Source organism: Myripristis murdjan, chromosome 9 (genome assembly GCF_902150065.1).
Source record: "Myripristis murdjan chromosome 9, fMyrMur1.1, whole genome shotgun sequence".
NCBI lineage: Eukaryota > Metazoa > Chordata > Actinopteri > Holocentriformes > Holocentridae > Myripristis > Myripristis murdjan.
Window position 1 is genome coordinate 125,806 of NC_043988.1, and position 23,867 is coordinate 149,672.

The 23,867-nt window shown below is 42.4% G+C and overlaps 1 protein-coding gene across 1 annotated transcript in view; it reads right to left on the reverse strand.

Annotated features, from left to right (window-relative positions):
• slc12a3 (solute carrier family 12 member 3) overlaps nt 1–23,867 on the reverse strand; it is a 163,448-nt gene that overhangs the window by 93,819 nt on the left and 45,762 nt on the right. Inside the window, exons 3-8 of the mRNA XM_030060541.1 lie at nt 17,281–17,356; nt 16,521–16,616; nt 14,136–14,275; nt 13,943–14,053; nt 13,500–13,611; nt 13,006–13,136 (exon numbers count right to left, since the gene is read on the reverse strand). Of these exons, the coding sequence (XP_029916401.1) occupies nt 13,006–13,136; nt 13,500–13,611; nt 13,943–14,053; nt 14,136–14,275; nt 16,521–16,616; nt 17,281–17,356 (666 nt within the window). The remainder of the gene's footprint in view (nt 1–13,005; nt 13,137–13,499; nt 13,612–13,942; nt 14,054–14,135; nt 14,276–16,520; nt 16,617–17,280; nt 17,357–23,867) is intronic.

Genomic DNA, 23,867 nt, shown 5'->3' on the forward strand with positions numbered 1-23,867 from the left:
GCTCCCGTTTAGCCCCTGCTGGAAGTTGGTGCTTGCCTGGAACCAGTTTGGAAACAGTTTGGCCCGTGCTTCGGCGGTGGAAAAACAAAGAACTGGTGCTAAGTCAGGCACTGGCTCCGAACCAGCCCTGGAACCGCTTTGGTGGAAAGGGGTAAGAGTGTCATTTTCTATCAGGTATCCACACTGTCATGACCTCCTGATAGCAAAGGCAAAAAAGCTTTCTTGTTAATCTCCTCAAAAATTAGTTTCGGCATGATTGATGCTAGTGTTTCCAGGAGGCTAGTGGGAATGTTGCTCCAACTGGTGAAGACAGCTTCACGGAGGGCATCCACTGTCTGGAACTGGTGTCCATTTTTGTAAACTTCCCTTGCCATCCAACCCCAAATGTTCTCAACTGGATTTAGATCAGGGGAACACACAGGATGGTTCAAAAGAGTGATGTTATTTCTCTGGAAGAAGTCCTTTGTCAGACGGGCACTGTGAACTGCAGCGTTGTCCTGTTGAAAAACCCAGTCATTACCACACAGACGTTGGCCTTCAGTCATGAGGGATGCCCCCTGCAACATCTCCACGTAGCCAGCTGCCATTTGACGCCTCTGCACAACCTGAAGCTCCATTGTTCCATTGAAGGAAAAAGCCCCCCAGATCATGATGGCGCCCCCTCCACTGTGCCATGTAGAAAACATCTCAGGTGGGATCTCCTTGTCATGCAAGTAACATGGGAAGCCATCAGGACCGTCAAGGTTAAATTTTTTCTCATCAGAGAATAAAACTTTCTTCCACCTTTCAATGTCCCATGTTTGGTGCTCTTGTGCAAACTCCAAACAGGCAATTTTATGCCGTTGAAGGAGACAAGGCCTTTGAAGACGTTTTTGTTCTTAAAACCCTTCTCTTGCAGATGCCGTCTGATGGTTATGGGACTGCAGTTGGCACCAGTGACAAGCTTTGTCACGGGCCAAGGATCGCCCCGTGTCTTGACGGACAGCCAACTGGATCCTCCGGCTTAGGGCCGGTGAAATTTTTTTGGGTCTACCACTTGACTTTTTTGTTCCATAACCCTGAGGTTTAAAATGACTGTCTTACTGCGTCCAACCTCAGCAGCAATGGCACGCTGCGAGAAGCCTTGCTTATGCAGCTTAACAATCTGACTGCGTTCAAGGAGAGAAAGCTTTTTTGCCTTTACCATCAGGAGGTCATGACAGTGTGGATACCTGACAGAAAATGACACTGAATCCACATTTTTGCCAAGATTTGGGCTTTAAAGGCTGTGGTCTTAAACTTTTGATCAGCTGATGAACAGCCTATTTCAGTTTAATGGTTGTTTGCAATAAATTGCTTACTCAAAATTTTTTTTGGTCTCACTCCCATTTCTTCTTTTTGCATTTTGAAGCTCTACTTAGAACCTTCTTAAGATCCAACAGTGCAAAATGTAAATTCTTGCAATTTTTCAACTGGTCTTAAGATTTTGATCAGGAGTGTGTATCTACACTATATTACCAAAAGTATTCGCTCACCCATTCAAATGATCAGAATCAGGTGTCCTAATCACTTGGCCTGGCCACAGGTGTATAAAATCAAGCACTCAGGCATGCAGACTGTGAAACAAGACATTTGTGAAAGAATGGGCCGCTCTCAGGAGCTCAGTGAATTCCAGCGTGGAACTGTCATAGGATGCCACCTGTGCAACAAATCCAGTCGTGAAATTTCCTCGCTCCTAAATATTCCACAGTCAACTGTCAGCTCTATTATAACAAAATGGAACGGGAACAACAGCAACTCAGCCACGAAGTGGTAGGCCACGTAAAGTGACGGAGAGGGGTCAGCGGATGCTGAAGTGCATAGTGCAAAGAGGTCGCCGACTTTCTGCACAGTCAATTGCTACAGAGCTACAAACTTCATGTGACCTTCAGATTAGCCCAAGTACAGTACGCAGAGAGCTTCATGGAATGGGTTTCCATGGCCTAGCAGCTGCAGCCAAGCCACACATCACCAAGTGCAATGCAAAGCGTCGGATGCAATGGTGTAAAGCACGCCGCCACTGGCCTCTAGAGCAGTGGAGACGCGTTCTCTGGAGTGATGAATCACGCTTTTCCATCTGGCAATCTGATGGACGAGTCTGGGTTTGGAGGTTGCCAGGAGAACGGTACATTTCAGACTGCATTGTGCCGACTGTGAAATTTGGTGGAGGAGGAATTATGGTGTGGGGTTGTTTTTCAGGAGCTGGGCTTGGCCCCTTAGTTCCAGTGAAAGGAACTTTGAATGCTTCAGGATACCAAAACATTTTGGACAATTCCATGCTCCCAACCTTGTGGGAACAGTTTGGAGCGGGCCCCTTCCTCTTCCAACATGACTGTGCACCAGTGCACAAAGCAAGGTCCATAAAGACATGGATGACAGAGTGTGGTGTGGATGAACTTGACTGGCCTGCACAGAGTCCTGACCTGAACCCAATAGAACACCTTTGGGATGAATTAGAGCGGAGACTGAGAGCCAGGCCTTCTCGACCAACATCAGTGTGTGACCTCACCAATGCGCTTTTGGAAGAATGGTCAAAAATTCCTATGAACACTCTCCTCAACCTTGTGGACAGTCTTCCCAGAAGAGTTGAAGCTGTAATAGCTGCAAAAGGTGGACCGACATCATATTGAACTCTATGGGTTAGGAATGGGATGGCACTTCAGTTCATAGTATGAGTAAAGGCAGGTGAGCGAATACTTTTGGTAATATAGTGTAATTTCAAGCACATTTGATCATCATCAATCAGTAGTCTATACTCCACTAGGCTACAGCACTTCCACTGAGACAGACGATCATCACATCAGCATCACGATTCAATTTCCTGCATTTGTATGCATTTTAATGGGTAGTTTGAACCACTTCATATGCACACCTTAACAATAGTACTGCACACAGTCTTATGCCTGAATTAATAGCCTACACCTCTTACTAACGCTGTATAACTGCTGGTCGTTGCATTAATATCCTACAACAGAACAGACATAGGATTATTATGAAGAGAAAATTTGTTGCACACGGGTAATACCATTAATATCTTAATGTAGGATATTTACATAAAACACCCCGATGGATCAGGTTAATTTCATTTGAACAACAGATTTCCCGAGCATTTATATGGGCTACGCAAACTTCAATCCAATCCACATGATAAAAAATTAATCCACGGACCACCAAAGTAACGTTTGACTATTTAATTAATTTGTGCTCATGCTCATGCACGAGCACATGCACGGTCACGCACGCAGCGCGCAAACGTGGATACAACGTAAATCATGCCGTCCCCCTGCTTCCGCAAAATTGTTTAATGCGCGCAGCGCAATGAAATGCGAATCGTGGCATTGCACAATCAATAATCAGCTGATAATAATCAACCAGATCCGGCAGACCTGACCGGGTGGCCACGCACATCGTGCGGTGCTGGCCGGCACTGAGCAGGCACCGCTCACCCAAAATTTCACAATGACTACGTTTACATGCACACTGTATTCCGGTTCGGGTCAATATTCCGGTTAAGGTAACTGCGCTGCGGCAACTGGAATATTCTGTTTACATGTTACTTGGCATGTTCCCGTGTTTCGACGTATTCCACTCTCTTACATAATGCGACACACAGCTGCGGGGGGCAGCAGTACGCATATAGGCGTCTGGTCTGCCGGAAATACAGAAGAAGAGTCGCCATTTCTGTTTTTTCTCCCATCGATATCCTCCATGATATTTAAGTCTTTGATCAGCTGAAGGCAGACTGCAGTCTCCTGACTCTTGCTGCTTTTCGCCATGCTGTAGTGTGCGCCATGTCGTTTTCCCCATAGACGTAATATACGTATATTATGTCTATGGTTTTCCCTGCTTGCAGTAACCATAGCAACAAAGACGCCCCAGAATTGCTTGCGAATCGAGCATGCGCAGTTGTGACTGAATATTCTGGTTCAGGGCATTTTCCAACTAAGGTGTTTACATGCCTCAGTATTCCGGTTGGAACAGGCATATGCCAGGGGTCTGATTCGGAATTCTCTCCAATTGGAATATGACCTTAATTGGGTTCGGTGCGTGTTTACATGACACGTGTGCAACCGGAATATTGCAAATATTCCAAATAATACCGAAATTCCCATTTATTCTGTTAATTTCCAAAAATTCCCATGGAAATTTTCCAACTTGGAAAATTCCAGGAATTTTGCAACACTATTTAAAATACCTCAAAATTTTTCTGGTTCACTCTGATTGTAGTTAACACTTGCTTCTGGGAATGACTTCATAACTTCATAACAGTGAGAAAAACTTATGCAAGTACACAAGATATAAATGTGGTATGATTTGTCCTGCAACTGATATGGTTTTAAGAAAAATGGCATCCATCAGAGAACATTTTCAGTTCTCCTTTAACCTTTCTAATGCTGCCAACATGTGTTTTTGTTCATCATTCTAGGTGAATTTTTCTTGCCACTCACTACCTAAGAGAAATGTAGCACCTTTTCTTCCTATTTTTCTCCCTGTTAAAGGGTTTTTTTAGGGAGTTGTTCCTCATCCGATGTGGGGGTCTAAGGACAGAGGATGTTGTATTTCCTGTACAGCCCTTTGAGACAAATTTGTAATTTCTGATTCTGGGCTATATAAATAAATAAAATTGAACTGAATTGAAGAATAAGGCGATGCATAATTTGTGTGCCTAATGTGTGTGGCTGAGTGAGTGAGTGAGAGCGGTAAAAAGTGATGGTGCATGCTAGCAGAGCAGAGGAAAAGGCTAACAGTGAAGTTGCAGTCTGATGGTAAATACACAGTATAGAAAGTAGGTGATTAGAGGGGGAATGAGGCAGGATCCCATGCCCCTTGGTAGCCATGTGCCCATGGGGAGATGTGACAAAACATGTAATTTTTACTATAGATGTTTGCTCCCATTGGGCCATCTCCCCCGTTAGAAAATAACAAATCACCTGCACTGTTAGCCCAGATTTTATTTCTAATCAAACAATCAGTTACAACATACTTAAACAATTTAAGTTTGATAGCATTACTATCAAATGAATGTATACTCTACTAATTAGAAGTAGAATATACTTACATTTGACAGTAATGCAATGTATGAATAACTTTAAGTTAAATGCACTGGAATTCATAAGTTTTGGTTATGTCCACGCCTCTTTATTTCCCACCACTACGGAATTTGAATTTGAAAGATTAGTGCTGCATTCAGATCATGTAGGAACGTTCAGAATTCCCGAGTTAGTATACTAATGCTGCGTTCCTTTGTACATTGAACCAAGTCGGAACTTGGAAACTGACTTCCTACATGGAATATAGCAATGGAACACCCGAAGGAGTCGGAATTTCAAGACGGGAACTTGGAGCTTTTCGTTGTAGATCGAGCTCGTTATTTATGGAGCAGATTCAACATGGCAGTGCCCACAGTGGAATTTATTTTCCCTCGAATATTGATTTTATCATTCTATCATTCTGCGTTGCAATTTCTCATTAGTCCCATGTAATGTTAGCCGAACTGTATTTTGATGCCTTTTCAATAAATTGCGAACATTATGCTCTCGCCCAGCTAGCTTGCTAACGATGGTGCTAGCCAACGTTAACGTTGGCGCTGTAAACTTGGTTTAGCTGGCTCATGTTTGCTAACATTAAGGTTACTGAACAATGTTAATTGAATATAAACTAGCCGAAGAAACATTAGCTTCATGGGGGCGTCCATGTTTGTTTCCACTACTTCCAACCTAATACAATGGAACACATTTACATTGGAAGTTGGGCTCAACACATTTTTGTTCTAGTTCCGACTTGTTTTTTTTTTACCCAAAAGGAACTCAGCATAACTCCGACTTTGTTGTGTTCATGGGCAAGTTGTTTGGAACAACGTGGATGCTACAAAGAAGCTGTGTTATATTTCAGTATTCAGAACACTTAAATAAGACATTGGCAGCTATTTCCAGTGAAAAATCATGATGTAATTAAGTATGCAAAAATAGTTTGAAGCTTTATATCAGTGATTTTATCCCTGACTTGTTGCTATACAAGTACCCTACATTCCCTAAAACCACAAAAATATTGACTTGGTATCAGGGTTTATGCTAATAAATTAATTTTGTCATTAATCTAAGCCACTCTACATGGAAGTAATTTACTGTAAAACCTTATTACACATTGCATGTGAGCAAATCAAATGTATCAATATGTCCATGTGAATTTTTTCAGTGAGAAAGTCATTTTCACAATTATTCTGACACCACTTGAATGCAGCATGACCGGTAGCTTGAACGCTCTTGCTGTGTCCTGCGTGGATGTTCACCTGTCTGTGTTTGACAGACCTTTTACAACTGTAACGTTATTATTATAACAGGATTTTTTAAAGTGAGGAACTGTTTGTGAGCAGTGGAAACACCAGTTCGACTACCACTGATCCTGTTAGCTGCTATTTTCACTGAACGAAGCCGTCTGCGGACTCTGCCTCGCGTTTGAGGCCCTGCGAGAGGCGTGCTTCAAGTGGAGGAGAGAGAAATGAGGATGACAGTATGAATGAATCTGGTGAGTGAGCGACCATGTTTTATTTTGAGACGGCTATTGATTTAAAGTTAGCACTAGCTTTTCCGACTGTGTGTGCAGTGAAAAAGCTGTGTTTCAGCTAGCTTAAAGAACACGTACCACCTGCTAACATTAAACACATAAGCTTCAGTGGCTGTTAGCAGTATAACAACGTTTTATTTTTTGTGTCTTCTGTTTTTTTAATTTACCAAACACATTTTAGGTCCGGTGGCTGTGAGCACTGGGGAAAAAAAAGTTTTATTGTGTCTGTGTTCATTCTAAACCAGTTAATCAGGCGTTTTTCATCTGCTCAAAACATTTTAGCTCCAGTGGCTGTGAGCAGTGGGAAAAAAAAAAACAAAGACATTTTTTTTGAGTCTGTGTTTAGTCTAAACCAGTGAATTTTCATGTTGCTGATTGTACAAATGAAAAGAAACCCCTGGATAAAATATTACTTTGAGATGTAGGGATAATATTAGTGTTAAATTTAACTGCAATAATTGCATCTGTACTAGCTTTCACACAACTTTTCAGCTTGATTGGGATTGAAAGTGTGCTACAGAGCTACAAGACCATTGTCCTTTCTTACTTTTTGGTGGTTAACACATCATTATTGAAATGACATGATAATGTCTTCTTCTTGTCTGTTTCTTTCTCTGTTAGGATGTGACTGACAAGGACTTGTACAGTGAGATTCCAGTGGGAATCCTCTGCATAGAAGAAAATTCTCAGCTAAACCCATCCAGAGTGGGCATTGTCTTGGAAGGGAGTGTGGTGATGGAGAAGCTGGCCACCCTGCCACAGGCCTTTTTGGACTGATTTATGCCTTGCACCTGGATTACGTACATGAAAAACACCTTCCTTTTTATTCAACAGGTAATGCTTAACCTGAGCAGAGGTGAGCTGGCACCCAAAATTCAATCTTTGAAGAATCAACTCTCTTTGTAAAACAGGGTTCTGAATAGTTATTCAACTGTTTTTGATATCGGTGCTTAGTTGTTGTTGTTTTTTTTGTTTGTTTGTTTGTTTGTTTGTTTTGTTTTTTGTAATAATGCACTTTTAAAGTACCATGTTTACTCTTTGCTATGTTGCACTTTTAAGGTACCATGTTTACTTATTGTGATGTATATTATTAAGTATTGCCACTGATTTTGGTATTTGATTCCATCCCGATTGGCCTACTGTACATTACTCATGGTATTAGCACTGATCTAGCAGTTTGGTTCCATCCCTATATCTACGCATGTTTTATGGCATTGACACTGATTTTATGTTTTAAAGGGATAGTTCACCAAACATGAAAAATCATTCATCATCATCACCAATCATTCACCATCAGCATGACGGTGAGTAGATACTCACTGTCATGCTGATGGTATGACAGGTGATGGTTTACCATCATCTGTGCACTCCTGGAGTTTCACAGGAGCTTCGTTTTACAAACAACTGAGATTTAAATGTCTAAAAAATATATGATTAATCCATAAAATGCCTCTATATTGCTTGTACAAGTAATGTAAATGTCCTGCAGCATACCCATGCCAAGACATTTTTTTAAAAATATCACAAACTTGTGTTTTTAGCTTTGTTTGCTATGCCCTACTCTTCTGTGGTGCCGTGCCGGCACACGTGAGCAGGCAGGAAGCCATTAATGTGTATCGCTTAGGAAGAGCAGCGCAGCAAAAACACACATCTGTGATGTTTGTTCCAAATGTCTTTGCATATGTATGCTGCAGGACACTTGGATTTACTTTAGACGAGCAGCATGGAAGCATTTAATGGATAATTATGTATTTTTTGGACGTTTGAATCGCAGTCCCAGTTCACTGCAGTTGTTTGTAAAACGAAGAGCCTGTGAAACTCCAGGAGTGCAAAGATGATCGTAAAACTTTACCTGATGTTCTGCCAGCATCAGAGTGAGTTGATAATGACAGAATTTTCATTTTTTGGGTGAACTATCCCTTTCCAGATTCACAACATCCCTATTTGATGCATACTTTGATATGATGTGATTTGGAATCAGTTTAACATGTTCCAGCACTAATATTGAGTGAGACAAAAGATGGAAGATTCTGAGGCAAGGTTTTCATGCTCCAAGTTTAAATAAAACATGGAAAGAATGTACTTCTTTGGTTTGTTTTTTAATGTCTTAATTTGAAATTTCTAATTTAAAAAATGTAGATGAAATAGAAAAGTTTTTTTAACTCTTCAGATAAGTGGAATAATTGGTCAAACCAATCGATATTACTAATGATTTTGAGTTAAATAAACTTGGACGTTAGTGCACCTGGCTTTGAGGAGTAACTGGGCAAAGCAATTGATATTACTAATAATTTTGAGTTAAATAAACTTGGTATTCAGTTTATTGAACTTAGAATAACAATGTCAGCCACTCAAGTTCTTATCATGCATTACTTAATTTTTTTAAGGCAACCGGTTTCCTAACATTTTTTTAAGTAAACTCAACTTATCCGGGTTTACAGTGATGCTGTGTCCTGGCTGTGTCTCCTCTGCCAATGTCCTGTGGTGTGTGGCAGTCTACTGGGTGCGCTGAATGCACACAAATTGTTCCACAGTTTTTTTTTTTTTTTTTTTTTTTTTTTTTTAAAAACGGTTTATGGTAAATGCATGTCTGATATGAATTTTAAAGCAAAGAAAAACAAATAAAGCAACCCCTTCAAGTAATGGATGAATGAAGATGGCGGCGCGCCTAGGTGCAGCGGCTCACGGCTCTCCTTTTCAGTGCTTTTTTTCGTTGTTATGGTTTTCCTTTTTTGTCTGTTTGTGCACTATCGGTTCGGCGAACATTCCCTACACCCGCCAGAACCTTTTGGAAATCAGGGACCAGCATCAGACATCTGTTACGAGTGTCTATCATCACACGCACAACATACCAGACGACATAGCGAGACCACCGGGCTCTCCGTGGATTGTTTTCGGGTCCCGGAGGCGGCGCAGACGGAGGAGGGAGAGGAAGCAGAAGCGGGGCCGCAGGTCCGGTGTTATGCTAAAGCTAAGGAAACGACCACACAAGCCACCTCTGCCGAGCCTGTATCTCTCCAATGCCAGATCCTTGGCGCATAAAATGGACAACTTGGAATTACAACTTGCTGGTAATCGCTATGTTCATGACTGCTGTGTTTTGATTATCACCGAAACCTGGCTCCACCCGGACATACCCGACGCTAGCATGCAGCTAGCGGGCCGCACTTTGCTACGCTGGGACAGGACTAAGGACTCCGGTAAGAGCAGAGGAGGGGGGCTCTGTATTTATGTGCATAATAACTGGTGCAACAACGGGACTGTGATAGACAAACACTGTTCCCCCGACCTCGAGTACATGTCCGTAAGATGTCGGCCTTTTTTTCTACCGAGAGAGCCAACAGTAGTGATCGTCACAGCCGTGTATATCCCACCCCATGCTAATGTAAACACGGCGCTCTCCCTCCTGCTGAACACCATCAACGCACATCAGCGGGCCCAGCCGGATGGTGTCCACATAATTGCAGGAGACTTTAATAAGGCCAACCTGAAGACTGTACTCCCAAAATTTTATCAACATGTCAAGTGTTCCACCAGAGGGGAGAACACCTTGGATCATGTTTATTCCAACATTAACCACGCATACAGAGCCACACCCCTCCCCCACCTCGGCCAGTCAGACCATCTTTCCCTCCTGCTCTCCCCAGCCTACACCCCCCTCAGACGTAGTGCCAGGCCCACCACAAAGACTGTTACAACCTGGCCTGAAAACGCACTCTCCAAACTGCAGGACTGCTTCACAGAGACAGACTGGGACCTATTCGAACACCAGGAGCTGGAAACATTCACAGAAACGGTACTAGACTACATCAAGTTCTGTATAGGAAATGTGACTGTGGACAAAACCATTCGGGTTTTTCCAAACCAGAAACCCTGGTTGACCAGCCAGGTCCGCACACTCCTCAGAGCCCGTGATGCCGCCTTCAGGTCAGGGGACAGAGCCCTTTATAGGACTGCTCGAGCTGACCTGAAAAGAGGAATTAAGGAAGCCAAGGCGGACCATAAGAGGAGCATAGAGTCCCATCTGTCCAGCAACAACACACGGGCGGTGTGGCAGGGCATACATGACATCACAAACTACAGAGGCTGCGTTACAACAACAGGAGAACTGAGTGTGCCGCTGGCAGAGGAGCTAAACTGCTTCTTTGCTCGCTTTGAAACATCACAACAGCAACACTCATCAGCCTCTGCCCTGCCCCCACCCCCACCCAGTTCCTGTACCACTACACTTACTGTTAGTGAGCATGAAGTCAGACGGGTGCTCCTGACAGTGAACCCCAAGAAGGCTGCCGGCCCAGATGGAGTTCCGGGTAAGGTGCTCAGAGCGTGTGCCTGCCAGCTCACCCTCATCTTCACCAGAATCTTCAACCTCTCCCTCGCCCAGGCAGTCATCTCGCCCTGTCTGAAATCCGCCACAATCATCCCAGTACCGAAGAAGTCTCCCACCACCAGCCTAAATGATTATCGCCCTGTGGCCCTCACTCCGGTAATCATGAAGTGCTTCGAGAGACTAGTCTCCAGCACATCAAGGACTATCTCCCCCCAGACTTCGACCGCCACCAGTTTGCATATCGTGCAAACAGATCCACCGAGGACGCCATCGCCGTAGCTCTCCACTCTGCACTGTCCCACCTGGAGCAACAGCAGAGGTGTCCGAATGCTCTTTGTGGATTACAGCTCGGCCTTCAATACAATCATTCCGGACATTCTCATCACCAAACTGGACACTCTCGGCCTCCCCCCTCTCACATGTGCCTGGATAAAGGACTTTCTCACCAACCGGCCCCAGACTGTGAGACTTGGCCCCGACCTCTCCTCCACACGGACGCTGAGCACCGGCTCCCCACAGGGCTGTGTGCTGAGCCCCCTCCTGTACTGTCTCTACACCCACGACTGCCGTCCAGCCCACAACAACAACCTCATCGTCAAGTTCGCTGACGACACCACAGTGGTCGGACTCATCTCAGGGGGAGACGAGACAGCCTACAGAGAGGAGGTCCTGAAGTTGGCAGCGTGGTGTTCAGAAAACAACCTGGTTCTGAACACCAAGAAAACCAAGGAGATCATTGTCAACTTCAGGAATCTCAGCACCGACCCAGCCCCCCTCTACATCAACGGCGAGTGTGTGGAGAGGGTCCACACCTTCCGGTTCCTCGGCGTCCTCATCTCCTCCGACATCACCTGGACTGACAACACCACGGCGATCATCAAGAAGGCGCAGCAGCGGCTTCACCTCCTGAGGGTCCTTAAGAAGCACAACCTGACCCCCACCCTGCTGCTGACCTTCTATCGCTCATCTATTGATAGCCTACTGACCTACTGCATCACAGTGTGGTACGGCAGCTGCACCATGGCAGACAGGGAGAGGCTCCAGAGAGTGGTAAAGGCAGCCCAGAAGATCATCGGCTGTCCTCTCCCGTCCCTGATGGACATTTACACCTCCCGCTACCTCAGTAGAGCAACAAATATCATCAAGGACAACTCCCACCCTGGTTCTGACCTGTTTGACCTGCTGCCCTCAGGGAGGCGCTACAGGTGCATCAGAACCAAAACAAATAGTCTCAAGAAGAGTTTCTTCCCGAAAGGCATCACCACTCTGAACTCACACATGCACTGACATCACAGCCCAACCCCCCCAATCCCCCCAGACTACCTCACAACCACCTACTGTGAACACTATCACCTACTGTGAACACTATTAAAATGTGCAATATCACCACTAAATCCTTACTGTACATAGAACTACTTGATGTATATATAACTTATTTTTACTTATTTTTATCTATATTGTAATTTATCTTTTTTATTTTTTTTGTTCTTTACTATTACATGTTTGCACTAAAAAGGAGCTGCTCTTAATCTCATTGTACATGTGTATAGTGACAATAAAGGCATTCTATTCTATTCTATTCTAATCAATTTTTAAAGACAAAGACAGGTATTCAAAATACCACCAATTTAAACTGTAACTGTAATGGCATACAGTTTCTCATATTTTGTATTTTAAAGACTTAACACCATTACTTATCTTCCCTTACTCCCCAACCCTGTCCATGGACCACCTGAGGGCCGTGGACCAAATTCCATATTTAACTGACCAGACTTGGTGGATGTAGTACACTTGCACAGAGCAACAAATGACAATGACATTACGGGTTAGAATCATTTCAAATGACACCTTTACTGTTCTATCTATTCCATCCATCCCATTATGTCCTTCCCTTGCTGTTCCTCGCAGCCCCCTTAATATTACCCATCCATCCCTCCCAGCTCAAACAGAGGTCCACTCACTCTCCAGTCTCAGAATCATACACAGATAGGTAGAAATATTGTCACTTTATCTAAAAAATTAATCTAAAAAAGGGGGTCCATCTTGACAAAGCCCACTGGAAGTGCAAAAGAGGACAAAGGAGCAAAATGTACCTTAAGGTCTCCAGAGATGTTAGCACCTGCCAGGATGCCTGTGGCTGAGGGGAAGAAAATGGAGAACATGCCAAAAAAACTGCCCTCCGGCCCACGCCAGCTGGGTACAAAATTGGTAGCAAAGATATCCGCTGTGGAGGGATGCATTAATTAGTTTGTTGGACAGTTTGAAAAGGACTGATTCCCTGACACAAAATTAAATTAAAAACAAAACAAAACAAAAAAACCCTAAAAATAAAAAACAGTAGATCCATGTAATTAGTAACTTTTCTGCTCATATCACTCAAAGGTTTATTTCCATGTAGAATTTGAGAAATTAAACACCTTTGATCCTTGATCAGCTGGGATAAAGTATACCACAGACAGAATAGTCTTACTTTGTTGAACATAAAGAACATCATGATGATCAATTATTATTAAGTTATATGTGGGAGAACTTCATAAGCACATCTGTCCAGAATCCCTGTGGTGATGTGAAAGGACCAAACTGTCACCTCTGTAGCTAAAGAAACCCTTTGCTTGTTTCTGCTGTGAGGCAGGAATTATGGTTCCAACAATGTAGTTGCCAAACGATACCATGATGACCAAGAAGAACAGGATCTGGGCCTGAGAGACACACACATAGAAATGCATGCAAATACACTGTGAAGTACCATCTCACAAAACCCATACACATATAGGGTATGATTACATGCACACATACAAATTGATTCATGACTTGATGAAAATTCTCCTTTACACTACAATAGCATCTAAATTGCTTTTCATCAAGTACTAATCAAGATTTCATTGTCTGAGTGTATGCCTAAAAGCACATTGTCCAGTCAGCTGCATTAGATTTATCTTAACAGCACATTCTAAAAAACCAAACATTCAAACTTCTGGAAGAACCAATCATGCAAGCTTGTCAAAGCCTCTTGTGATAATTTGAGCAAACCTTTGACTCCCACTCCATGCCAGCTAATGAGATAGCTAGCAGACATGTTACAGTGATGACGCTGATAATGCGGATGTCATTGATTGGGTCCACTATGGCAGCCCCATTCTCCTAAGGGTAGAAGGTCACAAACATCTCAGCTTTGACAGACATATGATGGAACACAATTACTGTACACACACCAACTACTCACATGCATGAGCTCCTGAACAGTTTCAGCAAATCCCACAGTGTGCATAGAAACTGAGACAGCATTGGCAAAGGCAAGGATTAGACCAATGGACCCACCCAGTTCTGGACCAAGGCTACGACTGATCAGGAAGTAGGTCCCACCTGGAATTTGTGTGTGTGTGTGTGTGTGTGTGTGTGTGTAGATGTACAGACGTTTCAATATATAGACCCTCCAGAAAAACGCGGCCAAAAATCCTTGATTATGCGGACTAAAATCCTTGATTCCGCGGGCTAAAATCCTTGATTATGCGATTAAATATGTGGGGTTTTTATGTCATTTTATGCGGTGAAATTGCGGGAAGTTGCGAAGTATGCGAATAGTTGTGAAATATGCGAAAAGATGCGAAAAGATGCGAAATATGCGGGAACTGGAAAAAGGTGATTCTTCTCCCACACCCTGTTACTAGGCTACTACTGAATGAAAAAGACCAATTTTAAAGATATCCTATGATAAACAGGCATACTAGAAGCAGGCTACATCAGAGAAAGTGCTGGTAATGTTTAATTTATTTTATTTTATCAACTTAAGCATGGCTTAAACATTCCTCAATCACAAATTTGTCAAAAATAAAACATGCTTCCTGCTGAGGTATAAATTGCGGTAGAACAAACCATCTGGGGTCCGTTTCACGAAGCAGGTTCAACAAACTTCGAGTCTTACCCGAACTCTGAGTTGATCTACTCTGAGATAGGAAACTCTGAGTTTTCGGTTCCAGAACAGCTGATTTGAGTTAGTTTGATCAACTCGGAGTAGTTTCACCTGGAGTTAAGCGCGTGCACCACAGCTATAAAAAGACAGCGTCAATGTAGCCCCGATTTGACGAGTCACCATGGCAACGGGGAAGCGCCGGGCTGCATTTTTCATCCCAGCTGAATTGGAAATCTTAATGCATTCATACAGCGAGTCTGAACATGTTTTTTTACTGCAACACCGCTGCAGCGGCAAAGGAGAGGGAGACGGCGTGGGAGAACATTGCTGCTTGGGTCAATGCGTAAGTTTAAATGTAGTCCGTTGCAATCACAATAATATTACAGGGGGAAACTGCTTGAATGGTAGTCTATTAATTTATTTCATTTAGGTGCAATGCCGCGGGGAAGAAGCGCACTTGGCAGCAGCTTAAGATGAAATATAAAAGATTGTTCAAACAGGTAAGACCTCGGCATAAACATCTATGCGCGGTCTTATCTCCCGACGAATATTTAATTCTCTGCGCAGTAACACTGCACCTTCATCCACAGGATCGTTGTCGAAAGGACATGCCGGGTTTGTGAAAAAATGTCGCCACCTAACTACTAATGGACTTCTAATAAAGGCCTATGACTGTTTTTTAATTATTAATAACAGACGGCAGAACTAATATGCCACGCCAAAACTCGCCTGCTGACTGACTGAATGAGGAAGTTAAATACCGTGTGGCTCAAAGACGGCGGACACAGAGAGAAACTCGAGGTTTCATGAGAAAAAACCTGGTCCCAACCAGGTTAGTTTCATGGAGTCTGTTACTGCGGTAACTGACCGAGAGCTTATGTTACCTCCCTCTGTGAAACGGAAAACTAAAAGTTTCCCTCATTTCAGGTTTAACAGACTCAGAGTTTTCACTAAACCTCCATTGTGAAACGGACGCCTGCTACAATGTTTCCAAAAACAGTTTAAACTCAACTGTTGAACATCAACTCTAAACTCTAAAAATAACAGCTCTCAATGAGCCAAACCTATAGGTCTAAATAGTTTAAGAGCCTTACTGCACCATTTGTGGGAACCTTGTTCAGTGCAATATCATCTTTTCTCTCTCATGTGGGCGCCGTTCTTCCATTAGCTCGTTGTTGTGTTGTGTTGTCTTGTGTTGTGAATGCGCGAGCTGATGACGTCGGGCCGGGCGTCGCATATAAATTAACATCACAACCCCATTTATTTACTTTAGTTAGTTTTCTCATTTTATGCGGAAATTGTGAAATCAAGCGAGACCAGCATATTTCACAAAATATGCGAAATATGCGGGAATTATGCGCCCTTTTGGAAAATAATTGACCCCTGCATAATCAGCGACATTTTGGTGATTTATGCGGGAATCGCATAAATCGCATAATCGCGTTTTTCTGGAGGGTCTAAATATAACAGATATAACATCTTTGATTATTTGTAATATCACATGGTTTAACCATATAATATACAATATAGTCTAAACACATATGGATACAGCATGTAAATCTATGAATTCATAAATCATTTCCAGAATTTTTGGTTCATTTGTGACTAGAGTGTTATTGTCTCTGTAAGCTCTGAATGCAAAATGCATTTTTGCCAACATGAAAATAAGCTGTTGCATGTATTATTTTATGTACAGACCTCCCTTAACCTTTCCATTTGTGGCGATGGCTGAGGTGGAGAGACCAGTGATCCCAGTTATACAAGAGGACAGGAGGATGATCACCCAGGTCAACCCTGATGGTGACACAGACAGAGAGCAGCTGTGTTACAAAAAAGCAAGATCATTTTAGAAAATATGAATAAAAACCATTAAGTCAAAAGAGTGGCATCAGAAGAGATTTGGAAATGGTGGTCCCCAGATATGGAGGAACATGAGTGTGTTGAAATGAAGCTCAAAACGCCTATATATGGATTTTAAGGTAAGACATAACTATGTTTTTGCACTTTACTAGGTAAATAAGAATACCAACATTTTATGAGAAAAATGAAAATATATGCACTATTTCTTTGACTGTTAATGTCTGATGAACATTTAGAGAATTATCAAGAAAAAACAATCTAAATAATTTGAATATAGGAATGCTTAGATATAGAGTGGAAGACATTTTTAAATTACAAAACCAGGACAGGATGTTGTATTTCATTTTGAAACTGAAGATTTACACTTTTCTAAATTGTTTTTTTTTTTTTTAAGATGTCTAGATAAATGTTTGCAAACAGGGAGGGAAATGGGGCCTACTGGTACACTGTTATAAGGTACAGATATATTATTGTAAATGAATGCATTTTTTATTGTATTGGTATTTTCTTTAAATAAATAAGTAATGATAAAAGAGAAGGGAAAAGCACTATTTACCACAGATGAGTCATGTGAAAGTGATAAAGTGATTATGCGCACCTATGCCAGCTTGAGCAGTGATCCAGGGCAGTCTCAGGTACAAGATTACCCCCCAAATATTCAACATGCAACGGATCTGCAGACACACACAGACAAAACCCACATTTACCATCAGATCACCTGTAACACAAATAAAGATGTTTACATCCAAATATCCATGCACAACCTCTGATCGGGTGCAGATAGGTCACAGGATAGTCTATAGAATCATGAAAGTGAGTAACAGGCTACCGCACACTGTGTTGACTTTCGAGCAAACGACGCGTTTCGCCTGTAGCGTCATCAGGTTCGCTCAGGTATAGTCTGAGCTCACACAGGTTGTAACAATCGGCAGCCTCGTGATCCCCGTTTCTGTAATTAACGGCTACAAAGGTGTAGCAAACAGCAATAATTCTCCTTGAAGCGCACTACTGTCCCCAGAGTACGGGAAGACGCACCGCAAGGAACTCTTCGCACCACTCAGCAAGACCGGTGCATAAAGGTCGCTGGGAAGTGACGTCACAGAGAGGAGATCCTTGAGAGCAACAGAGTGAGCACTCTGGAGACAACAGGCCAAGACACGCCGACGAGGAAGTTGAATCTCCTGTCCGTGAACAAAGCAGCAAGCCGGCTGTCTCCTCTCTCTCTCTCCCAATACCTGGTTGGAGCTCACAGGAAGGCCTCCAAGAAGAGAGGAATTTTTGTTGTGGGCTTTTTTGTTTGGTGGCATTTTGGTGAAAAACAGAGTCAAAACTATTAATTAACTATAAAAAATAATTTTGAGAAAAAAACAAAGGCTGAATTTTGGTTTATACATTTTGTGGACAAAAATCAAGAAAGGACTGAAAAGACTTGTTATAATTTTGTCTGAAAAAAATACCTTGAGTTGCATTTTGAGTTGTATTGTGGAAATATATATATTTCTCTTGTTTGAAAAAAATATGTGTTGGGTTTCCTTAATTGCACACTTGCCATTGTTTTCCTTTTGGGTTGTTGAGTTTAATACTGGAACATCCTTTGTGTTGGCTTTGAGTGAAGGTTTTTCATTTATTTCTGACTGTGACTACAACAAACAAAACAAACACTACAAGCAACTCTGTCAGGCTTGCAACCTGACTGGCACCCCAGAAACAAACAAATCACAAATAAATAAATCATACAAAAATCTTCCTCCAAATAAGAAAACCGTCACAAGGTGTGACTAAATCACCTTCCGGTCACATGACCATTGGTTCTTAAAAGTCATAATTTTTCAAAATGCAATATGATCACTGGTTCTTAAAAGTCATAATACACTGACCCCACACTTGTGCCTTGACATTGCAAATAGTATTTGCAATGTAACAATCGGCACCTTGTAACAATCAGCAGCCTCGTGTTCCCCGTTTCTGTAATTAACGGCTACAAAGGTGTATCAAACAGCAATTATTCTGCACGACATTGTGGTGGCGGCGACCACCTTGAAGCACACTACTGCCCTAGTGTACGGGAAGGCGCATCGCCACTAATTCTCCGCGTCACTTGGCAAGCAGGGCGCATAAAGGTCGCAAAGAAGTGACATCAAGGGAGATCCTAGAGAGCAACAGAGTGAGCACTCCGAAGACAAAACACCAAGACACGCCGACGAGGAAGTCAAATCTCCCGTCCGTGCCGAAAGTAGCGAGCCGGCTGTCTCTCCTCTCTCCCTCTCCCGCAATACCTGGTTGGAGCGTCACAGGTCGGCAAATAACCCCTGACTCAGACGTTTACTGTTATGGTGCGAGCACCATGAGTACTGATTTTTTTTTTCTCTTTTGTATTTCAGGAAGGCCTCCAAGAAGAGAGGAATTTTTGTTGTGGTTTTGAGGACTGACAATACCTTTGTTGTTAATTTTGTAGAAAAGAACTGAAAATAATTTTAAGAAAAAAACAAAAACTGAATTTTGGTTTATACATTTTGTGGAAAAAAAATCAAGAAAAGAAAGGACTGAAAAGACTTTGTGTGAAAAAAAAATACCTTGAGTTGCATTTTGAGTTTCATTGTGTAAATATATATATTTCTCTTGTTTGAAAAAAAAAATGTGTTGGGTTTCCTTAATTGCACACTGTCACAACCTTTCGGTCCCAATTATGCAAACTTATACATGGGGCTATGGGAGAATTGATATATTAACAACCCTTTTGCTACCAATGTATTGTTTTTTCACAGATTCATTGATGATATCCTTGTGGGATTTGTATGCAATGAAGATGAACTCAAGGCTTTCAGTGACTACATTAATGGTACGTAACCCAATCTGAAATTTACTATGGAGAATAGTCAACAGAAGATCCATTTTTTGATCTATTAATATCTGTAAATAAGGATAGGAGACTAGATACCTCCATCTATCACAAAGACACTGACAGAAATACCATATTACATGCCATCAGCTTCAATCCTGACCATCTTATTGATAACATTTCTTATGGGCAGTTCACCAGGTTGAGAACAATATGTAACAATAGTGTTGCAAAGGGGTGGAAAGTTTCCAGTAAATTTCCAGGAAAGTTTCTGAAAATACCCGTGGGAATTTCCGTTCTGGAATACTGGAAATTTTCAGGAGATTTTTGCTGTCACTTTTTTTCCCATTTTTTTCCGAAAATTCCCGGAAAAATTTGGCTCGGGAATTTAGGGAATTTTTGTTTTTTGTCTTCTCATCAGTTTGAATGAGGTTTTTAAAAAGTTTCCATGGAAATTTGAGCTTAGGAATTTTGGAAATTTTCATTTTTGTTGTTGTTAACTTAAGGTGAATGGGGCAAAAATAAACAATAATCAATGAAATGAATGTCAACATCAATATCACCATTTTGGAAATGGAAACCCTAATCTCCTGAACTCAGGACTCACCTCTAACCCAAAGGCCACAATGCCAGCATACTGTAAAATCATCATCCCCATACCCAAGTGTGTGAAATAAAACTTAAATGTAAACAGTCAACTTTGCATTTTGGTGAAAACAAATATGTTGCATGATTCAATGCAAATTCAACTGTGCACCATGATTCACATATGCAAATAATTTTGAGCACATTTGATCATCATCAATCAGTAGCCTATACTCCACTAGGCTACAGCACTTCCACTGAGACAGACGATCATCACATCAGCATCACGATTCAATTTCCTGCATTTGTATGCATTTTAATGGGTAGTTTGAACCACTTCATACGCACACCTTAACAATAGTACTGCACACAGTCTTATGCCTGAATTAATAGCCTACACCTCTTACTAACACTGAATAACTGCTGGTCGTTGCATTAATATCCTACAACAGAACAGACATAGGATTATTATGAAGAAAAAATTCGTTGCACACAGGTGATAACATTAATATCTTAATGTAGGAAATTTACATAAAACGACCCGATAGATCAGGTTAATCTCATTTGAACAACAGATTTCCTGAGCATTTATATGGGCTACGCAAACTTCAATCCAATCCACATGATAAAAAATTAATCCACGGACCACCAAAGTAACGTTTGACTATTTAATTAAATCAATTTAAAATTACTGGGGGGATGTGCTCCAGTACGGTACGGGCGCTCATGCACGAGCACATGCACAGTCACACACAGCGTGCGAACGTGGATACAACGTAAATCATGCCGTCCTCCTGCTGTTTAATGCGCGCAGCACGATTAACTGCGAATCGTGGCATTGCACAATCAATAATCAACTGATAATAATAATCAACCAGATCCGGCAGACCTGACCGTGTGGCCACGCACACCGTGCGGTGCTGGCCGGCACCGAGCTGGCACCGCTCCCCCAAAATTTCACAATGACTACGTTTACATGCACACTGTATTCCGGTTCGGGTCAATATTCCGGTTAAGGTAACTGTGCTGCGGCAACTGGAATATTCCATTTACATGTTACTTGGCATGTTCTCATGTTTCGCCGTATTCCACTCTCTTACATAATGCGTCACTCAGCCGCGGAGGGCAGCAGTATGCATATAGGCATCTGGTCTGCCGGAAATACAGAAGAAATCTTCTTCTTCTTCTGTCGCTATTTCTGTTTTTTTCTCCCATTGATATCCGCCATGATATTTAAGTCTTCGATCAGCTGAACGCAGACTGCAGTCTCCTGACTCTTGCTGCTTTTCGCCATGCTGTAGTGTGCGCCATGTCGTTTTCCCCATAGACGTAATATACGTATATTATGTCTATGGTTTTCCCCGCTTGCAGTAACCATAGCAACAAAGATGCCCCAGAATTCCTTGCGAATCGAGCATGCGCACTTGTGACTGAATATTCCGGTTCGGGGCATTTTCCGACTAAGGTGTTTACATGCCTCAGTATTCCGGTTGGAACAGGCATATGCCAGGGGTCTGATTCGGAATTCTCTCCAATTGGAATATGACCTTAATTGGGTTCAGTGTGTGTTTACATGACACATGCGCAAACGGAATATTGTGAATATTCCAAATAATGCCGGAATATGGTGTGCATGTAAATGTACTCAATGTTTCCAGCCAGGGGAGCTCATGTCACCACCAGGGGAGCTGTGTCAAATGTCAAACTGGGCTCCTAGGGGAGCACAACATGACATTAGGAAAAAAAAAGCACACCCCAGCACAACAAGCACAAATTAAACATTACAACATGACTCGAGACAGTGCACATGTGGAAGGAGGAAGGGATTTGGGGAGGGGGAGGTGTCACAGCACAGACGAGGGGCGTATGCAGCCACTATGGTGCTCCGCACCCACAAACTGCACTGTAACGGGAGGGAGAGGGGGTGGGGGGGCCAACGACGCGTTGAATTTCAAGGTATGCGTGTATATGTGTCCTTGTGTATGCGTAAGTCCAGGGACCTTCTTCACTACTCAGTCTCAACATTGTCTCTGCCGTCTGATAAGATGACAACCCCGGCCGTTGCCCGGGAGACGGCGTCGTGAGTCTTGAACAGAGTAGAAGTTCCTAGGTGGAGGGTGATGGGGAGGTTGTGGGGGAGAGCGACTGTCTGCATAAACATCCTGGAGAAAGTGAAGATAGCGGCCTTCCAAGGTCGCTGGGGCGCTGAATTGTAGATAAAGTGTCTGTTTTGGGTCAGGCTGATTCTACAATATCCATCACCCTTAAGTCTCTGTGGTTCTCTAAGTGATTCCGAAAATTTCCAATTTATGGCACATATCCTCTGTTATCCATCTGACGTAAAAGTCCCGGAATTGCTTCCTGCTTGTGAATTAATTCGCATAACGCATGAGTCTGAGTGTTATTAGCTTGGCACAAACCTTCTATGGCTGGCAGTTTCTCCAGAACCAAAAGCGCTGCCAACACCCTCTGAACTTTGCGATAAATCAGGAATCTGCCAGCACTAATCAGCAGAAATCCTGTTATCATAAATCCAATCATGTATACGTCTTCAACATCCTCGACGGAAAGAATCGACAGGCACACAACCCTCCACTGCTCCCAGGAGTCGATGGTGTACCTGGCGGCAAACGTTCCGGCGGGGCATGCGGGTTCTCCTTTCCCCAGTTTTCTTGTCGAGAAAATTTGATCAATTGCATTGAGAGACCAGCTGATCAGATCCATTGTTGTAGGTTTTCTGAGAGAGGCCCCGATAGATCTGACTGAAACAGCACAAGACAGAGAGCAAAGCAGGGCAGATAAGGGCAGGAGGGAGCTAGAGAAAAAGCGTCCGCCTTCGTTGAGAGCAGGAACATAAAGTAAGTAGTAAGTAGGTAGCTTAGCTAGCTACTGGAGATGCGACAAGGCCTCGAGTACTGTATGTAGGAGTAATTGGCGAACGGTAGCTACCTGGCGAAAGGCTGCTAGTAACACCATTAGCAACTATTAGCACTATTAGCTAACTAGCTAACGTTAGCTACTTGTAGTGTTTGGCCGTGTGGTCTGATATAGGCTAGCTAACGCTAGCTAGCTAACATAAGCGTTTGCTATTTACCACAGCCAATCTTATTTAAATTTGAATACCTAAATACTGTACATTATGCTTTTACTGAACTTTATAAAGCATGCATATGATAAGATTATGAAAGATGATGACTCAACATTTGATCAGATATAGTTAGGTAAAGGCATCACATAGTATAGCAATGGTGAAAGTGTTGCATGGCGGTCAACATGTTATGCGTTTTTTGGTCAGTTAACCCTACGAAGTCGGCGGCATTGCCAGCGATGCCAGGGGTATAGTCGTACTCTTTAACGTCTATGTCTGGAATGGAAAATGAGAGTGACAATCTGTATTTTACAGATTTGTATTTTGTTGCTGTGGTACCATACTCTGGGACCTGTAACATTTTCATGCCAGACATACCAGGCGAGTGGGCCATGTTTGCAAATAATGGAATTAATATATTTTATATCATAGTTAGAGCCTTGATTATTTTTTCCCTAACCCCCGAGACCTTAAAGAACAGGCTATATAACATTTAAAAACAACTTCATAATAGGGTTGTCACGATACTAAAATATCAAACTCAATATTGATACCCAGGAAAATATTCGATACTCAATACCATTTTCGATACCGCGGGGATAAAAAAAAATGACAAAAATTTAAAAGGCATAAAAAATATTTTTATTAAAATTAAAACTCAAAAATAGCCTTT